The sequence below is a fragment of the Carcharodon carcharias genome, chromosome 2 (genome assembly GCF_017639515.1).
Source record: "Carcharodon carcharias isolate sCarCar2 chromosome 2, sCarCar2.pri, whole genome shotgun sequence".
In the NCBI taxonomy this organism is placed as follows: Eukaryota; Metazoa; Chordata; class Chondrichthyes; order Lamniformes; family Lamnidae; genus Carcharodon; species Carcharodon carcharias.
Genome location: NC_054468.1, coordinates 133,769,336 through 133,794,998, shown reverse-complemented (window position 1 = coordinate 133,794,998; position 25,663 = coordinate 133,769,336). Strand labels below are relative to the sequence as shown.

General features: G+C 46.1%; 1 protein-coding gene across 1 annotated transcript in view; it reads right to left on the bottom strand.

Annotated features, from left to right (window-relative positions):
- The window catches only part of morn2 (MORN repeat containing 2), a 43,264-nt gene that overhangs the window by 5,473 nt on the left and 12,128 nt on the right, over window positions 1-25,663 (bottom strand). Inside the window, exon 4 of the mRNA XM_041206755.1 lies at window positions 17,516-17,652. Within this exon, the coding sequence (XP_041062689.1) occupies window positions 17,516-17,652 (137 nt within the window). The remainder of the gene's footprint in view (window positions 1-17,515; window positions 17,653-25,663) is intronic.

Below are 25,663 nucleotides of genomic sequence, written 5' to 3'. Positions count from 1 at the left end.
GAGGTTGGTGGGGGGGGGGGGCGTTGGGTGTGAGATTGGGTCGGGTGGGGGGATTGGTGGGTGAGGGGAGGTTGGATGGAGGTGAGGGGAGTGGGCAGGAGGCTGGAGGAGGTGAGGGGAGGTTGGAGGACTGGAGGATGTTTGGGGGCAGGGGGAGGTTGGAGGGGGTTGCGTGGAGGTTGGTGAGGGAGCTTGAGGGAGTTTGGAGGGGTGGATCACTTTTAAAGTTTAGTACTACAAAACTAAATACTGTAAACTTTTCAAAATTCTCTTTTGAATTTAAACTAGCATGTAAATAGCAGTCTAAATTTGTATTATGCCTTAAAAGTAGACACAATTCTGATGACATTTTGTGTTGATGACTTGAAAATCTTGGGCCTCATCAAAATAAACATAAGGCAGTGATGCATTACCCGTTTTATTGCTTTTGCAAAGTCTGGGAAAAAAATCCCTATTTGTCACTAAGAGATTGCTTAAGGAAGGTTTTGCAAATCTCTAGTCCATTCTCGGTTCATCCCACCCTGCACCATCCTAAAATCTAGCAAAAGGTGGGACTAAAATTCCTCTTGTGGGGGGGGTGGATTCCTGATTATCCATTGTAGTTATGGAAAAAAAATCCATTGAAATCCCAGAGAAACTGCAAAAACACCATTAAGGGTCTTTATAGAAACCCAATCCTATGACTTAAGTGCTTCTAGAAATGATTTTTCTCCGGATTTTGTTCACACTCTTTCTTTGTTGTTGGAGTTTCCTGTTTATTACTTACATTTTTCTACTTCATTTGTCTGTTTCTCTCATACCTCAAACAACAATTAGAATTAAAAAAAAATACTATTTGCACATTTATTTAGTACAAGTGTAATGTAACATCATGAGGAACCTGTAGATAGGCTGTAAATTCAGTGTACAACACAATTGTACCACACTGGGTTGGTACCAGATAAGTCAGAATGGTAAAGCTGCATTAGCTACAGAGTTGAATTGTTTTGTAAATGTAGTGATTTCTTTGTAGCCACTTTCACAGCATCAGTTGATTACTATGTGATTAATTATCCTTAGAGACTCAGTATTGGGCCTCCAATTTCACCATTGCTATTGTCACTCTGCCTACTGCATGCAGGTGTAATGAAAGATAAGACCTGTCTTTATACAGCACCTTTCACGATGTCCCAAATCACTTCACAGCCAAATAAGTTCTTTTGAGTTGTAGTCACTGATATAAGGCAATGTTATCAAATGGTGGCGCAAGCTCAAGGGGCTGACTGGCCTACTCCTGGTCCTAATATGTATGTCATTCTAGATGGATGAAGTGAGTTGGGCTAAATGGCCTTTGTCATCCATAATCATCTTGTGAACATAGGGTGGAGTCATGGATGAAGCTCTGTTTATTTTATTGCTAATGAAAGTTTAATGTGAGCAGACTTTGTGAGGTGAAATTATCAGGACAGGAGTGCATATGGGCTCATGTCTACTTACCTATTATCCCACTCTATCTTGGTGCTTTTTATGAGTTTTTTGAGGTATTGAAATATCGTGATAAAGTTTTGTTGCATAGTAGCTATTGAAAATATATTGTAGTGAGAAGCAGCAATTAGCAGAGTCTCTAGCCTTGCTGATCAAAAAAATACATACAATTGTGAACCATTCAGTCTTTGTCCTCTGGCTTCTCAAAACAACTTGTGTCATAAAGAGACACCTGAGGGCTCTAACGTTTCTCACTAACAGTGAAGACCTATGTTGTTTCATCATTCCACTTTGTTGCTCAGGAGTCATTTGATCTTTCTACCCTGTGAGATTACTGATAAAATAGAATCCAAATAGAATCCTTATATGAAATAATTATATTGAATAATATCATCCACCCAGGCAGGAGAAAGTCTTCTACGTCTACAGAAAGGAAAGATCTTGTGCAGTTTATTTGGGTTGCAAGTAATGAATCTTTCCCCAAATATAAATTTACTGTCACCATATCGAGTTAGTGCAATGTGCAGAACATGTTAATGAGGGCTGAGGCAGTCACCGAAATCAATGTTATCGTCTGCAAAATGTTATAAATAACTAAGTGGATATTTTCCTGCCAAATTAACAATATTGTACAATGCTATTAAAGTTAAATTTGTATTCTCTGGTTTGTTTAATAGTTGCAGTAGGATCAGCTATAGGCTGCACACAAACTAACACTGTATTGTATTGTCACTGCTCTTAATATTAATGACATATGCTGCATATATATAGGATGATTTTTGTAACCAGATGTCAACAATGGGTGTTATCACTTTACTATGACCTTTCTGTGATTGTTCGGTGAATCTTGAAAGTGGAAAAAATATTGACTGAGGGCAAGCGTTAAAGTGGGGAGGGGGGAATACACGAGACAGGACTCACACCAGGGCCCATGGTTTCTCTCTCTGGCACTGGTTGCAATAGACGTCACATAAAGGGCGGGATTTTCCACACCTGCCCGCCGCCGGGATCTTTCGGTCCCGCTGCAAGTCAATGGACTTCTGGCTGGGGCGCCACCTAACCCACGGCGGGTCCTGCCTGCAACAGGGCTGTAAAATCCCAGCCAAAGGGTCTGTAAACAAAGTGCATCATCCATAATTGACAGATCGAGGTCTTAGTCCATGAGGTGAGAAGGAGTTGAATGGACCAGTGTACTAGACTGTGCTGAGGACTGTGAGGCTATCCACCTGAAGCATCAGCAGCTCTAACAGGACATGGCAGGGTCCATACAGGAAAGATTTTATCTTGGCCGGAGTGTCCACAATGAGGGATCAAAGTCTCGCACTAATAATAAGGCTATCTAGGACTGAGACTTGTAGGAATCTCTGCGACTTTTGGGTCTGGAGCGGTTACTACTCAGTAACCCATAGTGCAGGTGAGGCATTCTCAGTGAGTGGACTCCAAAGTAGCCTCAAAACCTTCCGGCATGATAAAGATGTCAAGGGATATGGATTTATTATGGGCAAGTGCCAATCAAGGGCAGGAACACGATCTTCCTGGATCAATCTGCATGAAGCAGCGATCTCAAGGAGCCAATTGGTGTTCTCATGCTGGTCCTCCCTGTGGACCCATCTATCTGGTTCTGCCTGAAAGAGCTCTCTGTCCTTCGGGAACAGGTATGAGGGTGACATGAGTGAATCCTTGCGAGGTTAGATTTGATTTTGCTTCCAAATTGCCATGGACGCAGAACTTGTGAGGGCATGGGGAAAATCGCAATTCTACTTACAGGTGCCAGAGGCCACAAGGAACAGAGTGCTGTGCCAGTTCTAATTCTTGCATTTAGAGCCAGGGTTGTCTCTTTGCACGGTTTGGGCTATGCAAAGGATCAAACCACTGGCAGGGCAAATCATTTTAATTCAGCTATCATAAATCAAGGTGCATTAGAGCAAAGTATAATATCTGTAAACAAAAATGAGCTGAGGCATTCCAGCCAGCATAAGTTAGAAAATCAAAAACTAAAGGAAACGCCTCAGCAACTTACTCTGCCTGGAATCTGTTAGCTATCAGACTATCACGGGCCTGTCTGCCTAGTCGTACCCCTGCTATGGCCTCCACATATGGCTCAGCGACATCCTCCTTCATCAGCTCCATTCCTTTCATTGTCCTCATTATTGGAGGAGACATCTCAGTCCTCCATTTCTCCCTCAGGAAAGAACATCCCCTCTTTGTAGCACGAGGTTATGCTGGGCACAATAGACATCGATGATCCGGGTTACTGTGGTGAGTATTGGAGAGCTCTACTTCAGTGGTCCAAATATCTGGACTTCATCTTTAGGAGGTCTGCTGTCTGCTCATCATGGACCTGGCGGAGGCATGTGTGGTATTGTAGCTCTCCCTAGCAGCACTCTGCAGATGGCAAACTAGTGTCATCAGCCAGATCTTCTGGGGATATCCTGAAATCGCTGAGGTCCTTCAAAAACCTTTCGCACCTGGGAGTGGGTCAGAATGTAGGCATCTTGAAAGCTCCTTGGGAACCAAGTACTAACATGCAGGATTTGCCTTCTATGATCACATATCAACTACTTGTTCAAAGGGTAGAAGCCTTTGTTATTGATGAATGTGACTGACTATTGCCAGGGAACTCTCAAGGCCTTTTGCAGCCTGGCTTTTGGGATCCAGTCAGAATTGGACAAATTGGTGCACTCTCCTGAACAGGACATCTGTCACCTCCCAGTTGCATTTGTGCATCGCTGACTTGGAGATGCCGCACAAGTACCCAGTGGAGCCCTGGAAGGAGCCACTGGCAATGAAGTTTATGCAGTGGTGACTTTGAATGCCACCAGCATGGGATTGCCTCAAAGGCCTTGCAGCTGCAGGTTCTCATGGAGAAGCTGACAGATGTGTGCAATCCCGGGACAATCTAAGGGTTTCCAGCATTGCTTTTCATTCATCTGTAGATAGGTGCACCACCTAAGATACACCCATGGCCAGGCCAATGTTCGCCATTGCAGTGGATCCTGCTTACCAGCATTCTGACTTTCTTGAGGCTCCGCTGCCTCTTGCTGCTTAGGCTGTTGCTCCTCCTGGCTCTATACCAACCTGCAATGGGCCCTCCTTCTCCTCATCTGGATGAGAGGCAGTAGAAAGGCAGGTATGTCTGGAGCCTGCATCAATGTGTCTGTGAATGAATTGAAGTAATCAATCTAGTGAGCATTGTCTTTACAGGTTTGCCTCCATCTCAGAGCCACAAAACCAATGCTAAGCTCTGTGCTTGGCTTCTGTTCAGACATGGCATCCCCACCCCATCCCTTCCAGGTGAAGAATATTCTGGAGGATCAGAGATTGGTATTCCTCCCTTTCACACATGATTGCGCATGGACATTGTTCTATGACCAGGGTGATGAGAGCCATGTGCGAAACCCTCCCTTCTGATGCTATTCAGCTTGCCTCCACTATTCTTGAGGCGCTATAGAAAGACCATTGTCTTGGCAGCATGGAAAGACTAACACAGGAACCCTTGTCGGCCATGACCATTCACCCAGGAGCATGGGGGTTTGGAGTCGTGAGTTTGCTGTTGTCCACCAGCCATGTCCCTTGGAGGCATCCACCTTCCTCACTCCCTTCATCCTGCCTCTGACAGCAGCAGGTGGCAAATCGGACAACATGGAATGGCAGCTCTAGACCTTGCTGGGATCTCGATGTAATGAGAGCCATGAATTAGGAACAAACCTGCTGCGGTGTGGGCTTCACCATAGAGAGGAGAACGTAACTGAGCATGGTTGTCATCCAGTTGCCTCATGATTATTAGGGTGTCCCTTTAGTCAGCCAATTGTGCTGACCATGAACTCCACCCACTCAAAAGACCCTCCTCCCAGTTCGAGATATCGCAGTTTTATGTTGATTGTTTTGTATTGGTGAGAATCGTGAAATGGTGCACGTTGCATCTGAGACTCGCTCCACAACCTCTACCCTCTCCCATCACATTCCCCTCCACAATCACCCTTGACCCACCCAATATAACCATTGCTCTCCCCTCTGTAAACCACGAACCAACCCCCCCCACCCATTACCCCTGCACATATTACCATCCACTTCCCTCCACTCTGAGCCTACACCCGTTACCATCCCTGTCAGGAAGATATAATATTTCTCATAATGTTATTGGAATTTATTGTAAAATAGTGGTTTCCGTGTGTGTGTGCGTGTAAGTGACTTAAATGGATTAAAGGCAGCTGGTCTGAAGGCTTTGATGCAAACTTGGGGGAAGCTTAGAATGTAAGATGTAAAAGGACATTTGCATTTTTAAATAAACCAGACTAGATTGTTTTCAAAGGAGGGGTCAAATGTGTCACCTAGCCAGGTGAAGTTTAGAAACAGTGTGTTTATTTTTCCCAAAGCTACTGGTAAAACTTAGTGCTGAGAGGTTTTTATTATCAGAAAGGTAAAGTCCAAAGACAGTGTGAAACAATGGGAATTTGCATTCAAAGAGAAAAATATGTATTAAAGGGGCGAAGGTTGTGTATAAGGGTAGGCATTTTTAAGTGTGAAAAAGCCTTTAGCATCTATGCCTCAAGCTGCTGTTTTCAAAGAACTGAAGTTAAGAAAACTCACTTTGAATTCGACTGGTTCGGGGTATTGTGTATCACGTTGCCTGGGTCTTCTAAAATCTGTGTGTCTTATTGTTGCCTTAACGAAAGTGTAACTGGTTGTCAGATTAAGTAGGGGATTTAGGAGTTATCATAGTAGCAACTTGTAGATCTATGTATGTGGCATGTGTTTAAAATAATTTCTTTATTAATAAATGTTTAATCTAGTTTTGTCAAAACCTATAAGACTTGATGGTCTTACTACTACTGAATTCAAGGCATACATCTCAACATTTATACAAATTGCAAAATAAATTGTGGCGGTTGTTTCAAGTTTCCCTTTGGGATTTGAACAACTCAGCATTTACCATTGGCTGTGCCAAAACAATCCCTAACCTCACCCTGACCCTGACCTCTCCCTTTATCTGAGCCACCTGTTTTATCCATTTTCATGACCCCCACCCCATGAAACCTTCACCTATCTGATTATCACCCTGGACCTGCCACCTCCTGCATCCCATTTCCCCCTCTCAATGTGACTGCTCATTCCACTGCCTAGGATGCTCAGTTCAAAACCCAGGACCTAACCATCGATAGAACTGACCCTGCCCTCTAGGACTATCTCTCTCCCACCATCCCTGCCTGGAAACCCCCTCCCCATCCAGCCACAGGACCCCCTGATCCAACAATAAAGGCCCTTTCCTCCACCTCATGTTGCTGCACCCTTGCATTCCTTTGATGCCTCCCTCCCATCCCACTCTGTCCTCCTTCCCTGGACAGCCTCTCCCCATTCCATGCTTCACCTGCCTCCAATGTACAGCCTTCACTCCACCCTTCCACCCTACCCACTCCTTCCACATTTCCACCCTTTGCCTGCCTCCCAAGTCAAGCCTTCACTCCATCCTTCCACCCTAATCTCCCCCTTTCCACCCTTCGCCTGCCTCCTGTGTCCAGCCTTCACTTCACCCTTCCATCCTTCGCTTGCCTCCTGTGTCCAGCCTTTGCTCCAACCTTCCACCCTAACCTACTTTCCATCCTTTGTGCCCTCGCCTGCCTCCTGTGTCCAGCCTCCAATCCACCCTGCCCTTCCTCCTTCCGTATCCAGCTTGTTCCACCAACACCTGATATGAGTCAAGATTTAAATGATCCCAAAAAGGCCAAAGCAGCATCTACTAACCTCAAAGTCATGGAAGAAGTCAAGCTTGCCAGATGCACGCCACTTATACACAGTCATAAATGTGAATGTTATATTTTCTCATTGGTGGAGAACTTAATTCGGAGAGGAACTTAATTCCTGCGAGGTGACCTTTTAATGAGCACACATTACATGCTAATACATGCAAAAAAGCTTCCCGGCATTGTTTGTCGGGAAGCTTAACCCACCTTTAAAGTCCCATTGCTAAAGTTCATACAGTCGTCTGAAAACTGATTTTTGGCCTGCCGCCAAATTAAGTTCCTCTGCCAGCCAAGCTTCCCGTTGCTGGAACCGGAAGATTCTGCCCAATGCTTCAGCTGAAGGAATACAACCCTAGTTCATGCACTCTCTTGTAATTAGAGTCTGGGTATCATTTGAGTAAACCTATGCTGCACTTCTTTCAAGATCCCTTTATCCTTCCTAAGGTGTACTATCCAGAACTGAACACAGTTCTCCAGAAAAGCTGAATATTTTTCAAAAGGAGAGAAACTTGTAAGTGTTGATATTCAAAGTGTGCTTGTACAAGGAACGCAAAAAGTTAGCATACAGGTGCAGCAAGCAATTAGGAAGGCAAATGGCATGCTGGCCTTTATTGCAAGAGGATTGGAGTAAGGGAATAAAGAAATCGTGCTAGAGTTGTACAGGGTTTTGATGAAACTACATCTGGAGTACTGTGTGCAGTTTTGGTTTTTACATCTAAGAAAAGATACACTTGCTTTGGGGGCAGTACAGGTGAAGGTTCACTAAATTGGTCTCTGGGATGAGGGGGTTATCCTATGGTGAGAGGCTGAGCAAATTGGGTCTATTTTCTCTGGAGTTTAAAAGAATGACAGTTGACCTCTTTGAAACATACAAGATTCTGAAGGGGCTGAATAGATTAGACGCTGAGTGATTGTTTCCACTGGTCAGGAAATCTAAAACATGGGACACGGTCTCAGGCTAAGTAGCCGATCATTATGGACTGAGATGAGGAGAAATGATTTCACTCAAAGGGTTGTGAATCTTTGGAATTCTCTGTCCCAGAGGGTTGTGGATGCTCCATTATTGAATACATTTAAGGTGGGGTTAGACAGATTTTTGGTCTCTCAGGGATTTAAGGGATATGGGGAACAAGCAGTAAAGTGGAGTTGAAGCCCAAGATCAACCATGATCACATTTAGTGGCAGAGTAGGCTTGACGGGCCATATGGTCTACTCCTGCTCCTACTTCTTGTGTTCTTGTGTCTTTGCATTGTCTAACAAGGGAATTGTATAGCTGCAGCATAACTTCTAATTATTTAAGACTTATCCCTAATCATAGAGTTACAGAGCCACTTACAACAGATGGAGGTCATTCAGCACATCGAGAGCATGATGGCTCCCCATGGAACAATCCAGTCAGTCTCACTCCGCTGCTCAATACCCGTAGCCTTGTAAGTTTATTTCCTTCAAACGATTTTTCTTTACTCTTTCATGAGACATGGGCATCACTGGAAAGGTCACCATTTGTTGCCCTCTGACTGCCTTTGAACTGAGGGCAGTTAAGAGTCAACCACATTGCTGTGGGTCTGAAGTCACATGTAGGCCAGACCAGGATAGCAGATTTCCTCCCCTAAAAGTCATTAGTGAACCAGATGGGTTTTTGCAACAATCGATGATAGTTGTCACGGTCAGCATTACTGAGACTAGCTTTATATTCCAGATTTCTTAAATGTCCTTCCAATTTTAATTTGAAATCATAGATTGCTTCCGCTTCCACCACCTCGTGGGCAGTGAGTTCCAGGTCATTACCAATCACTGTGTAAAAAAGTTCTTTCTCACATTCCCCCTATATCTCTTGCCCAAAATCTTAAATCTGCCTTCTCTAGTCCTTGCACCATTAGCTAATGGGAAGAGATTTTCCTTGTTTACCTTATCTAAGACTGTCATAATATTGTATACATCTATCACATCTCCCTTACTCCAAGGTGAACAACACCAGCCTTTCCAAACCAGCCTTGTAACTAAAACCCCACGGAATCAATTTTTCTTATTTTAAAATCATTCGATACAGTGATGGTGGACTAAAGGGTCGCTCTGAAAGTACAATCTAGGGTAGATTGAACCCTTGTTCAAGGCAATATATCAGAGGTCCTTATGGAATTATACACCATTCAATTAGTTGCATTCTGCAGCTCTTCCCCATAGCCCTGTATTTTCTTTCTCTTCAAGTATTTTTCCAATTCCCTTTTGAAAATTACTATTAAATCTGCTTCACTTTCCGGCTGTGCATTTCAGATCACAACTCGCTGTGTAAAAAATCATGTTGCCTCCAATTCTTTTGCCAATCACCATAAATCTGTGTGCTCTGGTTACAAACCTTCTGCCACTGGAAACAATTTCTCCTTGCTTACTCTATTAAAATCATTAATGATTTTTTATGTTTTAGGTTATCTGCTTCACTTTGTCCAGTGAACATGAGCTGCGCCCTTGATATTAACACATTAGTTGGTGCTTGAAACAATATAGGCAGAGAGACTGATTAACTGACAAACACTGGTGGTTTATTGGAACTAAGAACAGGACACTACCACTAAGAATGTGTGCTTCTTCAATTACCTCCAGCTCTCGATTTACAGTTACCCAAGTAGCCCCTGCTGTATAGTGATACAGTCACGTGGTCAGTTAACTACATTCTCTTAAGGGTACAAAGCACTTCGCTTTACCAGATGCTTATGAAGGGCTTTTCTTCCCCTTTCATCAATCAGTCTTGGTTTTCACCGCAATTGCTGAAAAAGTGAGAAATCAAATTCCTCCTCTCTTGAAGATCATTAGATTAAAAAAACAAAAACACTATACACCAGCGAAATAATTTAAAAGTAGTGCTCTTGATATACAGGCCAACATTCCATTCGTCTGTTTGGTTATTATCTGTACCTGTTCATGACATTTTAATGATTGATGTACATGGACTCCTTAGTCTCTTAGGAGCTCCACTGTTTCTGATTTTTCTCCATTTAGGGAGTACTCTGATATATCCTTTTGGGTCCAAGGTGGACAATCTCACTCTTGCTTTTTTTGAAATCTATTTGCCACAGTTTTGCCCATTCACTTAATCTATTAATATCTCATTGTAAATGTATACTCCCATCAAGCATGCAATACCATCTATCCTTTGTGTCATCTGCAAACTTGGATGTGTGGTTCTTTATCCAATCATTTAAGCCATTATTAAAAAGAGAGTAGTTGAGGCCCCAACACAGACCCTTGTGGGACAGAAGTAGTTACATCCTGCTAATTAGAGTATTTGCCCTCCCTATACTCTGGGTGGGATTTTCAAGTCTTACCTGCTGTTGGGATCATCCGGTTCCGCCGAAAGTCAATGGACTTACAGCTAGCCCGCCACATCCCCCGCAGTGGGTCCCTCCACGGTAGGGCTAGAAAATCCCAGTCTCTGTCTTTGGCTGCTCAACGAATCTCCTAACCAACTCAATAATTTGCACTTAATTCCATAAGCTTCAGCTTAAATGCAACCGTCTTCAATGAGAGACTTTATTGAATGCCTTCTGGAAGTCCATATGAACAAATAAATTAATTAAAGAGAGACTGTGTTTATAGAGAATCCTTCCTGACTTCAGGGCATTCCAAGGTGCTTTACAGCCAATGAAGTACTATTGAAGTATAGTCACTGTTGTAATTTAAGAAATCTGACAGCAAGTGGACAGGATGCTATCACAAAAAGCAATGTGATAAATGACCAGATAATCTTTTTTAGTGATGTTGATTAAGGGAAATCATCTAGTCCTAGGAGTTTGTCACTTGAGCGCCATTATTTTCTTTATTACAGTTAATTTGCTTACACTAATTTTGGTGAAATCCTATCCCAAATTCAATATTTGTTTTTCGGAATGTCCGGCATACTATCCTCTTCCTCTACTGTAAATACTGGTGCAAAGTAACTAAAATTTCTATCATTTCCCTATTTTCATTTAGAATATCACCAATGTGAATTTTTAAGGAGATCACCTGAAGCAAAGAATCCCGTATGCTTTTTTTGTTAAAATAGCCTTCTCAGCTTGTTGTGTCATCTTCAAAGATTTGTGTACATATACCCCCAGGTCCCTGGGAGGAATTTTTCATGCCCACTGACATCGGGTGTGTTTGACGGTATGAGCAGACAATATGGTGAGAAGGCCAAATATTGGTTTCATGATATTGTGAAATCAGTTTGCAATTGTCTGCTCTGCCTGTCAATGGCGGGCTGCACTTCCTACCGTTGGACGTCGGGAACCTCATTGTAATACATCTACATACTATAAGCCCAGCCCACCAGAATCAACCCCCACGCTGGATTATCCGAGCATTATGCTGACATATATAATGCCTGCACTTCGAGGGGAACTCAGAGGTTAGTGCATAGTAATGTTGCACAGCGTCGCCAGGGTTGCCTGTTTGGCTTCAAGGTTGAGGCATTCAGAAGGGAGCACAGGCAAGTTGTTCTTTTCCGACCAACTAACAGTGTGTTGCTGGGGCGAGGGCTGCCCTGAGGTTGATGCGAGATGGGGGGGCAAAGGCTGCACTGTGGTTAAGGAAACTTGGGGCAAGTGGACAAGTGTTGCACTGCGGTTGATGGTAGTGCACAAGCATGTGCTGGAAGGCGGGGGAGAGATGTGGCCATTCATTAGGGGAACCTTGTACAAAGTGACCATTCCTCCACAGCGACCGTTCAGATGTAGCCACATTGACATGCTTGCAGTTGGGCCTCTAGCTTATCTGACCACTTAAGCAACAGAAAGGCATGAAATTGTCACCAAATGCTCTTGAGCTTTTCACCCCTCGGGCACAGACTTCAAAGTAATGAGCGTTTTAGTGGACTGCAGAACGGTTGGACGACTGGGCACGTTGTACAATCTCCTTGCAAAAGCTGGCCTTGGAACAGTCACTGGTGGTGGTGCTCACAGCCCCTTGCAATGTCATCATTCAGGTTTGGATCAGTCTTCCACACGATTCAAGCTAATAACGCAACCTTGCAGTGTGGGTTAGGAGAATGTCTGAGCTGACAGCACAGCTTGCAGTCCAGCGGGTGAAGCTGCCACCAATCAGTCAGGTGGTGCGGGGCAGAGATTGGTGGGGTCTGGGGCAGCCATACAGCGCACTAAACTCTGGCCATCCAAGTGGTGGCCAGAACTGTCCCGGATGTGTTAAGGGGCCTTCAAGAACCAAGAGAGGTTCTTAGAACACCCAAGCTAATCCACGCTTCTCTCTCTTTCATCCTGCAGGAGGAGTACATCAAGAGCATGAAGCCTGGTGATCTAGCTGTATGCCTCGTGGCATACAGAGAGTGGAGACGATGGAGAAAAGAGCAATGGAGGAGCTTGGCTGGATCAGGACCCTTAGAAAGAAGGGGCGACTGGGGCACCTGCACACGCCGAAGAGACACAGCGAGCCAGCACGGTTCGGTGCCTAGCTAGACCCAGGGTATATAGATACCGTCTTTCATTCCTGCAGTTGAAGGAGAACCAGTGTTGCTGAAGACCGTGCATGTCTAGAGAATTGTTCGGTCACGTCTGCCAGCTGCTGCATGATTTGGTGCCACGGGCAAATGAAGGGTATTCACTGCCTATGGCCGTGAAAGTGGCCGTGGCGCTCAATGTTTACACTAGTGGCTCCTTTTAGGGCTCCACAGGTGACCTCTGTGGGATATCACAAGTCTCCACTCACATGCATCCATGAGGTCACGGGAGCCAACTATACAAAGGCACAGAACTTTGTGCATTCCACCTGGGACCAGGATGCAAGAGCAATTGGATTTGCCCAAATCTTGGGTTTCCCACAGGTGCAGGGTGCCATCGACTGCACTCCTGTGGCGCTCAGATCTCCGTCGCAACAAGTGGTCAACTATGTCAACCGCAAGGGCTTCCATTCGCTGAATGTGTAGCTGGTGTGCAACCACCACAAACGCATCCTGCAGGTCTGCGCACGGTTTCCAGGGAGTGAGCATGACTCCTAAATTCTCAGTTGGCCTCAGATCCCTGACGCCTTCCAGGGTCCACAGAGGCTGCAGGGGTGGCCCCTCAGGGACAAGGGCTACCCGCAGAGGCTGTGGCTGATGACACCCTTGTGGCGGCCTCAGACTGCAGCAGAGTGAAGATATAATGAGTTTCCATGCTGCAACTCGCACCTTGGTAGAATAAACCATTGGGATGCTGAAAATGAGGTTCTGGTGCCTGGACCGGTCTGGTGGAGCTCTGCAATATAGTCCACAGAGGGCGTCATGCATCATTGTCACCTGCTATGCCCTTTACAACCTGGTGGTGCAACGGGGAGAAGAACTGGCTGAGAAGGAGATGGAGGACCTGGATGTCTCCTCCAACGAGGAGGACGTCGATGGGGATGAGGGTGAGGAAGTCCTCGAAGGCGACGATGATGGCGATGATGTCATCACACTGGCCAGATGAGGCAGGCGCACCCGGGAGGCCCTTATAGCTGTTAGATTTGTGAAGGATGATGATGACATGTAGAGAGGAGACACCATAGATCCTCAAATTGCATCTGTGAATGTTTGACTCCAGTCTGGCTGATGGCAGCGCACAGTCCTTCTGTGATAAGGCTTCTATCATGGAGACGCATTGGAGGCCCTAATAGTCACTCAATTCCAGGAAAATGATGACGACAAGCAGTTAGGACATTCCATAGATCTTCTGACTCCTGCCTGGCCAAAGACAGCTTGCTTGCGGTTTGTGATCAGTGTCATATTGTGGAGATGGAGCCATGAAACTTTAATGCACCTGTTCCTTTATCAGCCTTCAGCACCTGACACTTTCAGGAGCACAGCGTCACTGGTCACAGATGCTGACAAGATAGGGGCCAGTCCCACCTTAAAGATGCTGAGAGTACACAGAGGGAACGACAGAACACCATGACTCCTGCCATTACATTCTGGCAGCAATAACAAGCACCATCGAGGTGCAGGCATCAGTAATGTGTCCAGTGAATGTGAGGCCAGACTATCACTTTGGTCTGAAGGCTGTACAAAGCACAGGGAAGAGGCCCAGGATTGAGACACCTGCCTTTATCTTGTGCAGAATGGTTTCACATCTGGGTGACAAGAACACTGCTCATCAGAACAAGGAGCCAGATGCAGGGAGACACTCTTGGAAGTTTATTTACAATAGTGAACATTGCGTACAAATGATTAACACCCATGCCCAGGCCGTGCAACTACATCTTCTTAACTTTCCTAATCCTGCTGCTACGTCTTGGTGCTCCCCTAACATCCACAGCGGAGGTGGAGGCAGCCTGCTGACTGTTATGCCCTGTCTGTGATGGCCTTGGCGGGTGTCATCTGGAGGACCAAGCCCTGGAGGGCCCTGGCCTGCTTTTGGGGTCCTGCTGTGTGGCAGTAGCACCCTCCTCGGCCTGTGGAGCTGGAGCTGCTGGTGTCACAGGAAGAGGGGATTCAAATGGACTGGTCACTCCTGGGGTCACCTGGGTCGATGGCCCTGGGGTGTGCACCTGCTGATCCTCATCCCTATGGGTGCCCAAGGGCCCCTGGCTGACTCCTTGAGGAGGAGGAGTAGCTGAAGTGAGATCGAGCTGCCCCGCACTCCTCTCATGTACATGCTGTTGCAGGCCAACTATGGTGTTAGTGATGGAGTTCAGTCTGCGCAGTGGTGCAGGACCAATGTCCTGGACCAAGGTCACCATGGCAGCCGCCAGCCTACCAGTGTTGACCTTGGTGCATTGGCATGCCGATGCTCTCACCCCAGCCTGAAGGCAGACGGGGTCCTGCATCATGCCTTGCAATCTGAGGAGTGCAGCGTATATCCCTTCTTGATGTTCCTGAGCTTACCTTTGCAGCTCCAGCAACTGAGACATGACCAAGTCCAGAAGTTCACCATCTGACTCAGACTCGGCAAATTTCTGGCCTCCATCAGTCCTCCGAGTGCCAGAGACCTGGGAAGACCCTGCCGTCACCTGCTGTAGATCAGACAGTGCAATGTGCTCACCAGAATGTGATCCCGAGGCTACTCTAAAGCTGGGTCCCATTGAAATGTGTGTCTCTGTGTTGGTGGTGGCTGTGAGTGAGTGCTGTGATGGGTCTTCAATTAAGGTGCCTTCAAGTTCCTCTTCAGAGGTTTCTTCAGGGCTTGATTGGAGGCCCTGGATCATAGATTCTGTCGGCTGTTTCCCAGATATGCCTGTTGAAAGCAAGGGGAAATAATTAGTACATGGCAGGGGACTGCAGGACAGGACACATCACTCACAGCATGGTTGTCTGATGGATGTTGCACTGCTGGATCCTCACTTGGCAGAGCATTGCCGAACTCATGGTCAGCACAGGAATGGACCAGATCCTCGCAAGCCAGCTGGATGGCTCTATTTTCAAAGTCTGTAAGGACCTTGACTTCAGGCATTCCTCCACCAGTCCGCAACCTCTCCCTGTTGTTGTGTGTCAGTTTACCTTGCATGAATAGAGTTGGAGATAGTGTAAGCAAGACGCCTGCCAGGCCAGGTGATAAGTATGCCTGGCATGTGTGGGTGGTGAGTGGTTCCATGGATGGGATGAAGACAATGAAGGTGTGTGTGAGAGAGTGAATGGTAATGTCCCTTGAACTGGCAGTGAGTGAGATCCCTATGACTGTGTGATGGGTTTGAGAGTGTGTGAGTTGAGAGTGATGAGAAGAGCAACTTACTGTAGCGGAACAGAGGAGATCATTCATCCTTTTTGGCCTTCTTTTGAAGGATATTATGCTGATCACCACTGCCACCAACTCTCATGTTGGATTGGTGATGTTGTTGCCCCTCCTGCGGCCAGAGTGGGGTAGAGAGCATCACGGCTGGCCTCCACTGCATCCAAAAGGTACTCAAGGGACGCGTCATTAAACCGGGGTGCAGCAGTCTTATTGCCTTTTGAGACCATGTCTTCTTTGCAGCTGTCCTTGTCTGGGAGCACTGAGGTGTGTGCGTGTGGCTGCACAATATGACGCCAGGCATGATGAAGCGGCGAGGTGATGGCGTGGTGGGCAAATGAGAGCCTGCCCACCATTGTTAAGGCGTGTTTCCCAGGAATATATTATTAATGAGGCAGGATTGGGATGATATGGCTTAAAAAGCCACCATTGCAGCTGGTGGGTAAAATGTCCTTTTCCCTTCCCGCTACTGCACTTAGTGCAAATCTGGGACAATTCCACCCTCTATTTCTATATCTCCTTTGAAAGCATACCGTTTACATTGCCTCTCCACATCCTTCCTACGAAAGTGTATCACTTGATACTTCTCCTCATTGAATTTCATCTGCCATGAGCAGAATTTAATGCTCTACTTGTGATATTTGGTGGCAGGGGCATTTAATATGGCAGGAGGGTGGAGGCTGAGGACCCTGCTGCCTTCCCACCTCCATCCTGATTAAGTCCATGGTAAGAAGGCTTGTGGATGACCTTCCCTCCCCACCACAAATTGAGGCCCTTAAGTGGACATTAATGCCTACTTACGGGCCTCATCACTCCACCTCTGGGATTCAGCCAGTGGTGGCGCAGAGTAGTTGCCATGTGGAGAGCACAACAAACAAACCCGTATGGGTTGCTTGCAGGAAGCAGGGGGAAGTCCCTCATTTAAAGGTACTTGTGGCTGATCAAGGGGCTCGGCATCGGGAAGTGGAAGGTGCCCCTGCCCTTGCTACCAAATCCTCATCGTGGTACCCCGCCATTCCCCCTCCCCCTACTCTTGCTTGTGGTCTGGGATCCAGCGATGATACTAGAACTTAGGTGGATGTCATACCAGCAGCAGCCACTGCCTGTCTCGTGACGCTGCCATTCAATAGAGCTGCCAACCTCTAATTGGCCAGCAGCTTAGCAGGTGGGACTTCCTACCCCAAGGCTCTTGATGCTGAGGAAGGCCCACCACTGTCCAGTTAAGTGCCTTAATGGTACACGATGTGGCGGGCCTTCCTGAAAAGAGGCAATGCAGGATTCTTGCCTGTTCTCTCACCAGCGGGTGAGATCGTCATCGCCTCCGTTAAATCCAGCTTCATGTATCTGCTCATTTCACTAGTCTGTCCATAACCCCCTGAAGTTTGTAAAGAAAAGGCTATTTGGATGGTTTTTGATTGTCAGTCAATTGGGTAACAAAGAGTCTGTTTGTTTTCCAGTTGGCCCAAGAAGGTGTGGCACCATGACAATGGCATATTGGATGACCAATGGAGAGAGCATGGAGGGCATCCAACCTGAGTTGGCAACTTGCACGCATCTCTGTAAATCCATTTACACATATCTTCTACTCAAACTAAATAACAAAGTTATTAAAACTAAATTTTAATGTTTAGAGTCACTCACCTGTTCTCATTGAAGCTTCCAATGTATTTTAACCTATTTGGCCATGTATAGGTCCCTGTACCATGGAATTTGTTGTCTTTAAATTCTCCTTCATATATTGCACCTGATGGATGTTCCAGTTTTCCAGTGCCGTTTATCTTTGAGAAAGAAACACAAAACTGCCACGAAGGTAATGTGCTGTATTAAGTATTAAATTATAAAATTGTTATTGAATTATTTATTGAAGGAACATAGGAACAGTAGTAGGCCAATCAGCTCTTTGAGTCCTGCTAATCAAATAGCTTATGGCTAATCTGTACTTTGACTTCACTGAACCAGCCTGGTTCTTTGCCTAACAAAAATCAATCTTAATTTTGAAATTTTCAATTGGGCCAGCCTCAACTATCCTTTGGGGGAGGAGTTCCAGATTTCTAGTTCCCTTTGCATGAAGACATGCTTCCTGACATTATCAACCCATTCAATCATGTCAAACACTCTGAGCATAGAGGGTATCTCAATCATCACAAACAGAAAAAAAGGACAAATGATATAGATCAGAAAATAAATGAACTAAATTGCAAAACAAATGGTCCTTTTAATACAATTCTATGAATTAGTTGAATCCTTTGCTGCATCAGCTCCCAAACCATATGGGAGGAGGTGGCATAGCTGTATTGTCTCTGGACTAGTATTCCAGGGTCCCAAGGTAATGCAGAAGGTAAAATTTGAATTCAACAAAAATCTGGAATTTAAAGTCTGATGTGTCATAAAAACCCATCTGATTCACAAATGCCCTTTAGAGAAGGAAATCTGCTGTCCTTACTTGGTCTGGCCTACATGTAACTCCAGACCCAGAACAGTGTGATTGATTCTTAACCGGGATGGGCAATAAATGGGTTGCAATGCTCACATCCCATAAATGAATTTTAAAAAATTGAGAATGTGCATTTCTGATAACTGACTGGCAATCTTGGGGGGTGGTAGCATAGTAATATGACTGGACTAGTAATCCAGAGGCCTGGACTAATGGCCTAAAGACATGAGTTCAAATCCCACCACAGCAGCTGGGAAAATTAAATTAAATTAATAAATCTGGAATTAAAAACTAGTACCAGTAATAATGACCATGAAACTACTGGATTGTAAAAACCCAGTACTCTTTAGGGAAGGAAATCTGCAGTCCTTAATTAGTCTGGATGTGACTCCTGCATGTGACTCCAGACCCATACCAATATGATTGACTTTTAATTGCTCTCTGAAATGGCCTAGCAAGCCACTCAGTTGTAGGTGGCTCACCATCTCAAGAGCATCAAGGATGGACAATAAGCGCTGGTCTTGCCAGCGATGCCAGCATCCTCAGAATGAATGTAAGAAAAAAAATCTGGTGATTCCAGTACAGTTTATTGATTGATAAATATTATACAATTTGTACCTGTTGCTGTGTTTTACCATATTAATAAGAGCTTAGATACTATCGAAAGGCAGTTAGGGATGAACAATAAATGCTGGCCTTGCCAGTGACACTCACAATATAAGAACAAATTTTAAAAAAAAACAATCATGCTTGGGAAAATTACGAAGTGGAAACAGTACAGTTATGTAAAAGATTAATTTGCATGACCTCAATTCCAAAATAATGCTTTAAAGTTAGCAAAGTAAATAAAATTTTACTTAATGGTTTATTTGAAGGGGAACACAAGTCAAAAGGAATTCAAGGTACTCTTCCATTTTATAGGGAAAAATTATGCTGTCTCAACATTCTTTCAAAGTTTTAAAAACATACATTTTCTTATCCTTTGAGGAAATACGCAAAGCCTGGCTTCTCTCTCTGCACCATGTCATCAGCAGCAGTGAATGTCCCAGGGATGTTCCTTTGTAAACAGCATAAGCTACAATTTCAGACAGCCTGAGTAACACTCTAGAGCCACAGGACTCCTGGAAACTTAACCATCTGGGACACACAACTCCAGATCAGATCTTAGGCCTGTCAAAATCACAATAGAATAACTCCATGATGCAGGAAAATGCTTTCTATTTCAGAACCAAACTAGAAAGAAGATCCAACCTTGCATTCTACTTACCAGCTAAGGTCAACCTTTTGTTTTAAGAAAAAAACAAAATTTTAGTCAGTACACTAATTTTCTCTATAACATGGGAGTACTAGCCTTTCCCATTAACTTGAATTTAAAGCTTGTCATATGAGAAGAATCCCTAATTATTCAAAGTGAGAGTTGATAAATCAGAAGTTTAGCATTGTTACACTTACATTAACATAGCAACCATCATCTTTTCAATCTATTGTATCAGCTTATCAGTGTTTTACAAGAGAAATGGCTGTTTTTTTTTATTGGCATTGAAAGTTGTCAATATCAACCAATCATTATTTGGGATAAAAACAGAAAATGCAGAAAAAACTCAGCAGGTCTGCATCTATGGGAAGTGAAACAGAGTTAATGTTTCAAGTCTGTGATTGGGGCCGACACTGCTAAACTTGCTGAGTATTTCCAGCATTTTCTGTTTTTATTTCAGAATTCCAGTATCAGCAGTATTTCGCTTTTATATCATTTGGGAGGTGGGTCTCGAAGCAACCAGAACCAAACTGATGTCAGACTCACTCTCCAGTTTGAGATTTCACTTTCTCCCATTGTTGAACACAAACTTGAGCGAATTCCACCTTCTAACTACTCTAATTAAAGAAATTCTCTATTAAACTTATTTGTATTTATCTTATATTTTAGGCCCCAAGTTCTGGTTTCCCTGACAAGTACTTTATGTATACTTTATTAAACCTTTTCATATTGAGGCCTATCAGGTTACTCTAGAGGAGGGGTTCCCAGGTTGTTCAATCTTTAGTTATGACCTCTCAGTTCTGGCATCATTCCGGCAAATCTTTTTTGCACCTTCTATTGGCAGAATTTTGACCTCATCAGGTGGGCTTCGGTGGGGCCAAGCAGTGGTGGTCGGGAAGCCAACCGCCGCCTGTGATGAAATCGCTGGTTTCATGCTGGTGGACCAGTTAAGGCCCGCCCAGGGTGAAAACCGGCTGGAGAACCTCTGAGAAGGGGCGGGCAGGGGGCCTGTTGTCTGCCGGGTCCAATGGTGACCTGGCAGCTGGTTCAAAAGTGGCGCAGGCAGCGTCAGAGTTGCAACAGCAACATGGCTGCAGCCCAGGAAGGTGAACCCATGTGGGAGATGATGTTGGCAGGGAAATCGGCCTCGCGTTTCTCCAACAAGTGCCTCACTGCCCTCCTGGAGGACGTGGCTGCCAAGGAACCCTTGTCCCCAGAGTTGGGAGGAGGAGGCCACTGTACCTCACAAAGAAGGCACAGGAGGAAGTGGCAGCCAGGGTGAGCAGCCATGACGTGGTGCGATGCACCTGGTTCCAGTACTGGAAGCGCTTCAATGACCTGCTGCACTCAGGAAGGGTGAGTACTGTGTTGGCATGGGTCAGTGTGCTGAAGTGTTTTGGGCTGGCCATTCCCCGTGGACCTCAGGGTTGTCACAGTCTGAATGCCAACTGTCAATGACGCCACAGTTGGCCAAGGGGGTGAGACCTGGCTGCTTGGATTGAGTGCCTTGGGGCTCGAGGGCCACGACTCGGATGTGCCCTGTGAGGCGTTCCTCAGGTGGGGTTGGCCAGGCTTCAATGGCGCTGCAGGTAGAGAGTGGACTAATGAATGCTCCTCTGTCCTTTCAGGAGAAGACCCCTTAACAGTATGGAGAAGTCGTGGACTGGCAGCCGATCCCCACACCACCTCATCCTTTCCCATTATGAACAGGAACCCTTGGAGCTCGAGAAGTGCCAGGCAACTCTATCAACCGGCCACAGTGAGGTTGGCGTGTCAGACGAAGGTAAGAGAGTGAAGTGCATGGAGGGGAGAATTTCAGCTTGTGCAACCAATTTAGTGTACTCTCTTCATTGATGCAAGCCTCGAACCTGCAGTCCCCACTGATAATCGAAAGATGAGGGCACCATAATGCAGATCTCCGTTGTATCACCAGGGTGCCTGGCATGCACAGTGACAGTGTGGTGGCTTTAACTAATGATACGTTGTTTTTCTCCCTTTTAGGTTCGCTAGCAGACATTCGCACTCTGGAGCCTGAAAGGCCACTCCTGACCCCAGAGGACCATCATGCTCCCCATGCACCTGCGTCAAACCTGCTCTCTGAAACAGGCACTAGCACAGATACCAGCACCTTGGTGGGCATTAGATCGCCGTCTAGTATCTCAACGCACATTGGTGAGGGCACTTCACACTCGCTTGAGGTTCAGGCGGAGGTAAAGAGTGCCCAGGATGCCGGCAGTCGGAGGACTGTTGATGACCAGATGAAGGCTGATGATGGGCCTCTGGATGTCAGGATGCTGGACGTCCAGCAGGGTGGGCGGGAGGATCTGGCGGATATCCATGAAGGTATGCATGCCAGGGTCTCCATTTTGGCGCAGTCCCTGTGGACCATGAGCATTGCGTTGACCGTCATGGCAGAGCACACTGTCTCCTCCATGGAGAGAATGGCGACTTTCATGGAGAGGCTACTCCAGGAACAGAATCAGAAGTCCCTAGGGTTGCACTGGACCTGTAAGCCCACACAGGCAATGACTGGTCAGTGTCCATGTGTGAGATGGGTGGGGCATCCAGTATCCCAGCTAAGTGCCCATCCATCAATCCAGCAGGGAGGTCCAGAGCAACCTCACGTTGGTGCACAAGCTGCCTGTTGTCTCTGTAGGCTCCTCTCAGGGCGCTCTGGATGACAGCAGCAGCTCCTCCACCCCTCTGCCAGTGACCATGGCATCTGATAAGGCTGTGGTGACTGGGGAGATGCCAGCCGTGGCACTGGCCACTCCCTCCCAGGTGGGGCCAGCATGGGCTCCACTGGCCAGAGGATGACCATCAAGGCCAAAAAGACAGCAGAGTCAGCAGGCTGTCTCCAATGCCGATGCCAGCGAAAGGGGAGCACCTAGATGTAGCACCCAAAACCCTGTGTTTAGGCACCTTATGCACAATAAGCACTGGTCACGGGTGATCTCTTGTTCCCCTATTTAGCTTTCCATTTTTTAATGGTGTGTCGACCAAGACCGGATATTGTTTAGTTCAAGAATCTGAGAGTTCCAACATTAAATGACATTTGGATTTTGTCTTATTGGCCTGAGTATGCTTCATTTGTTCTGCAGGGTAGGCCAGTATTTAATGCTGGACATGGGTCTCTTGAAACTTTATTGCATAGGCACTGAGTGTATCTTGGGAGCCAAGGAAAGAGTCGTTTTTGGGATCTAGGATGGAGGCGGCAGCCTTGGCATGAGGTCATAGTTCTTTTTGGTAGCCTAGCTCAAGGAGCATTGGATCAATGCGAGCCTGGTGTCCCTGCCTCCCTGGAGGTTACCGAAGTCTGGCTCCATGCCTTCAGCGTTCTCCTCGCTGTGCTCATCTTTGGGCTCACTACTGGGCTCATCAACTGTTGCCTGTGGAGCTGTGTCAACATCCTCTTCCTCCACTGGATCCCCCCTTGCAAGTGCTAGATTGTGGAGAACACAGCATGCAACCACCATCAGTGACACCTGCTCTGGGGTGGTATTGCAGTGTGCCCTCTGAACGGTCCAGGCATGGGAAGCGCATCTTGAGAAGACCAATGGTCCTCTCTACCACCGCCCTTGTGGAGGTGTGACTCCTGTTGTACTGCTGCTCTTCCTCTTCTTGGGTGGCAGACAGATGTCATGAGCCACCTTTTCTCAGGATAATCCTTGTCACCCAGCAGCCATCCATCCAGTCGGGCTGGAGCACTGAAGAGCCTCGGCACCTGGGACTGTCTCGGGATGTACGCGTCATGTGAGCTGCCAGGGTACCTTGCACAGACTTGCAGAATCTGCATCTTGTGCTCACACAGTATCTGCATGTTCAAGGAGTGGAATCCTGTCCTGTTGACGAAGGCACTCAGCTCACCTACTGCGCCTTCATGGTCATGTGTGCTGTCAATGGCACCCTGGATGCGGGGGAACGCAGCAATTGCCGCAAAGCCTCTGGTTCTCTCAGCCTGGTTGGCCTCGTCCATGCGGAAATGAATGAAAATCAATCCACGCCTGAACAGAGCTTCTGTCACCAGCTTGTCACAACTGTGGACAGCTGATTGGGGGATCTGTGTGGATTCTCCCAATGAGCCCTGGAAAGAGCCAGAGGCATAGAAGTTGAGGGCCGCTGTGACCTTCAGAGCCACTGGGATGGGGAGTCCACCCACACAGTCAGAGCTGATCTCAGGCCCAATCATCTGACAAATGGAGTTCACGGTCTCCTTGGAGAGGCAGAGCCTCCTTCGGCATTGCACCTCAGACATATTGAGGGAGCTGGCGGCAGGATAGTGTCATCTTCTGCGGCCCTTTCTGCCCTGGGCTGTCAGCTGGCCCTGTGGCCCTTGTGCCTTCGCCTCTCCTCCCACAGGCCCCTCCCCAGAAGCTGCATTGGGACATCTGGCCTCCTCTCCCTTCTGACCCTCTCTTCCTCCTCAGAGGAGGTGCCATCAGCAGAGACCACAATCCCCATTACTAGGGTAAGGGAAGGCCGAATTATATCTGGAAGGGCCCACACAGTCTGAATCCTCCAGGAGCCTGGAAGACACCAACGAGCCCTGGAACAAAGCCTAGAAATGCTCAGAATGAAGCTCAGAACTGAGATGAAGATGTCCAGTTCAAATAAGCAACCAGCAGCACACTACCTCCAAAACTCCTCATTACTCACATTGACAATGCTGTTGACCCTTCTCATCTCACCCGTGGATGAGCTCTTGCAAATTGTAGGCTGCCTGCCTGCCCATGCAACGGGTGAGAAATCGCATAGGCAACGTTAAATTGCCGACAATTGGGTTGTCAAGGGCCTTAACTAGCCTCTTAATTAATGGCAGGCACGGCTCCAACTCCTGCACACACCCACCTATCGAAATATTGCGCATGCTTGCGTTGATGTTGGATGCTCGCCTGACATCAACACGCATCATTTTACGCTTGAGCGGGTCGGGTGCACGCCCACCTGCCGAGGTAAAAATTCTGCCCTATTTTTTTTATAATATGGAGAACGGTTAACAGTACTCTAAATGTGGTCTAACCAAGGTTTTAAACAAGCTATTTTTAAAAAAAATTCTTTCATGGGATGTGAGTGTCGCCGGCAAGGCCAGCATTTGTTGCTCTCGTCGTATGAGAACTAGTATATTTGTGGAGCTTCCTCCTTCAATAGTTGTTTAATTGTCCATCACCATTCACAGCTGGAAGTGGCAGGAATGATCCACTGGTTGTGGGATTGCATAGCTCTATCTATCGCATGCTGCTTCCATTGTTTGGCATGTTGTTGTAGCTTCTCCAGGTTGACATCTTATTTTTAGGCATGCCTGTTGCTGTTCTTGGCATGCCCTCCTGCACTCTTCATTGAATCAGAATGATCCCCAGCTTGGTGGTAATGGATTGGCGATATGCCGAGCCATGAAGTTACAGACAATTCTATTGCTGCTGTCTGTCCACAGCGTCTCAAGGATGTCGGGTTTTGAGTTGCTAGGTCTGTTCAAAATCTATCCCATGAAATGAAACAAGTCATTTGGGAAAACAAATTAAATCTTGAAAAAAGTGTTTTGAAGTCATTGACATGAAGTGACTACTGAAGTGGAGATTCAAATATATTTTAAAATTTAAACTTTTTCCTACGGCTATTGGTTTCCACCAACAGTGTGTTTAATTATTCCTGAAATTTCTGTTACTTAATTAAAGTTGCTATGTTCCAATTTAGCAGTGATTCTTCCATGGTAAAATAATCAACTGATGTTCCTGCATTGAACAAGGGCTGCCTGCAGTTCAAGGTCTGTTTTGTTCTGTTATGACTGTGTGAATTAGATAATATGTCTTTATTGAGGCTCAGGATTAGGATCTGATGGCTAGTTTACATTTGGGCCATGCAATGCCAGATTAATTGAGTCAATAGTCCCCAGAAGCCTGAGGCATCTAGCAGTTCTGAAAATGTGATGGTTTGCTCAGTCAGCTGTCTGGGAGTGCTGTTAAGTTATATAAAATGAGCTGTCCTGGCAAAGAAGTAACTTGACTTTGCTTATAGAGGAGCTCACAGTAAATTGGCTGATCTTTTAAAAAGTCCTCTGTGGTTCTCCAGAATGAGTTTGTGGCATAAATGTTGAGGGCTATTG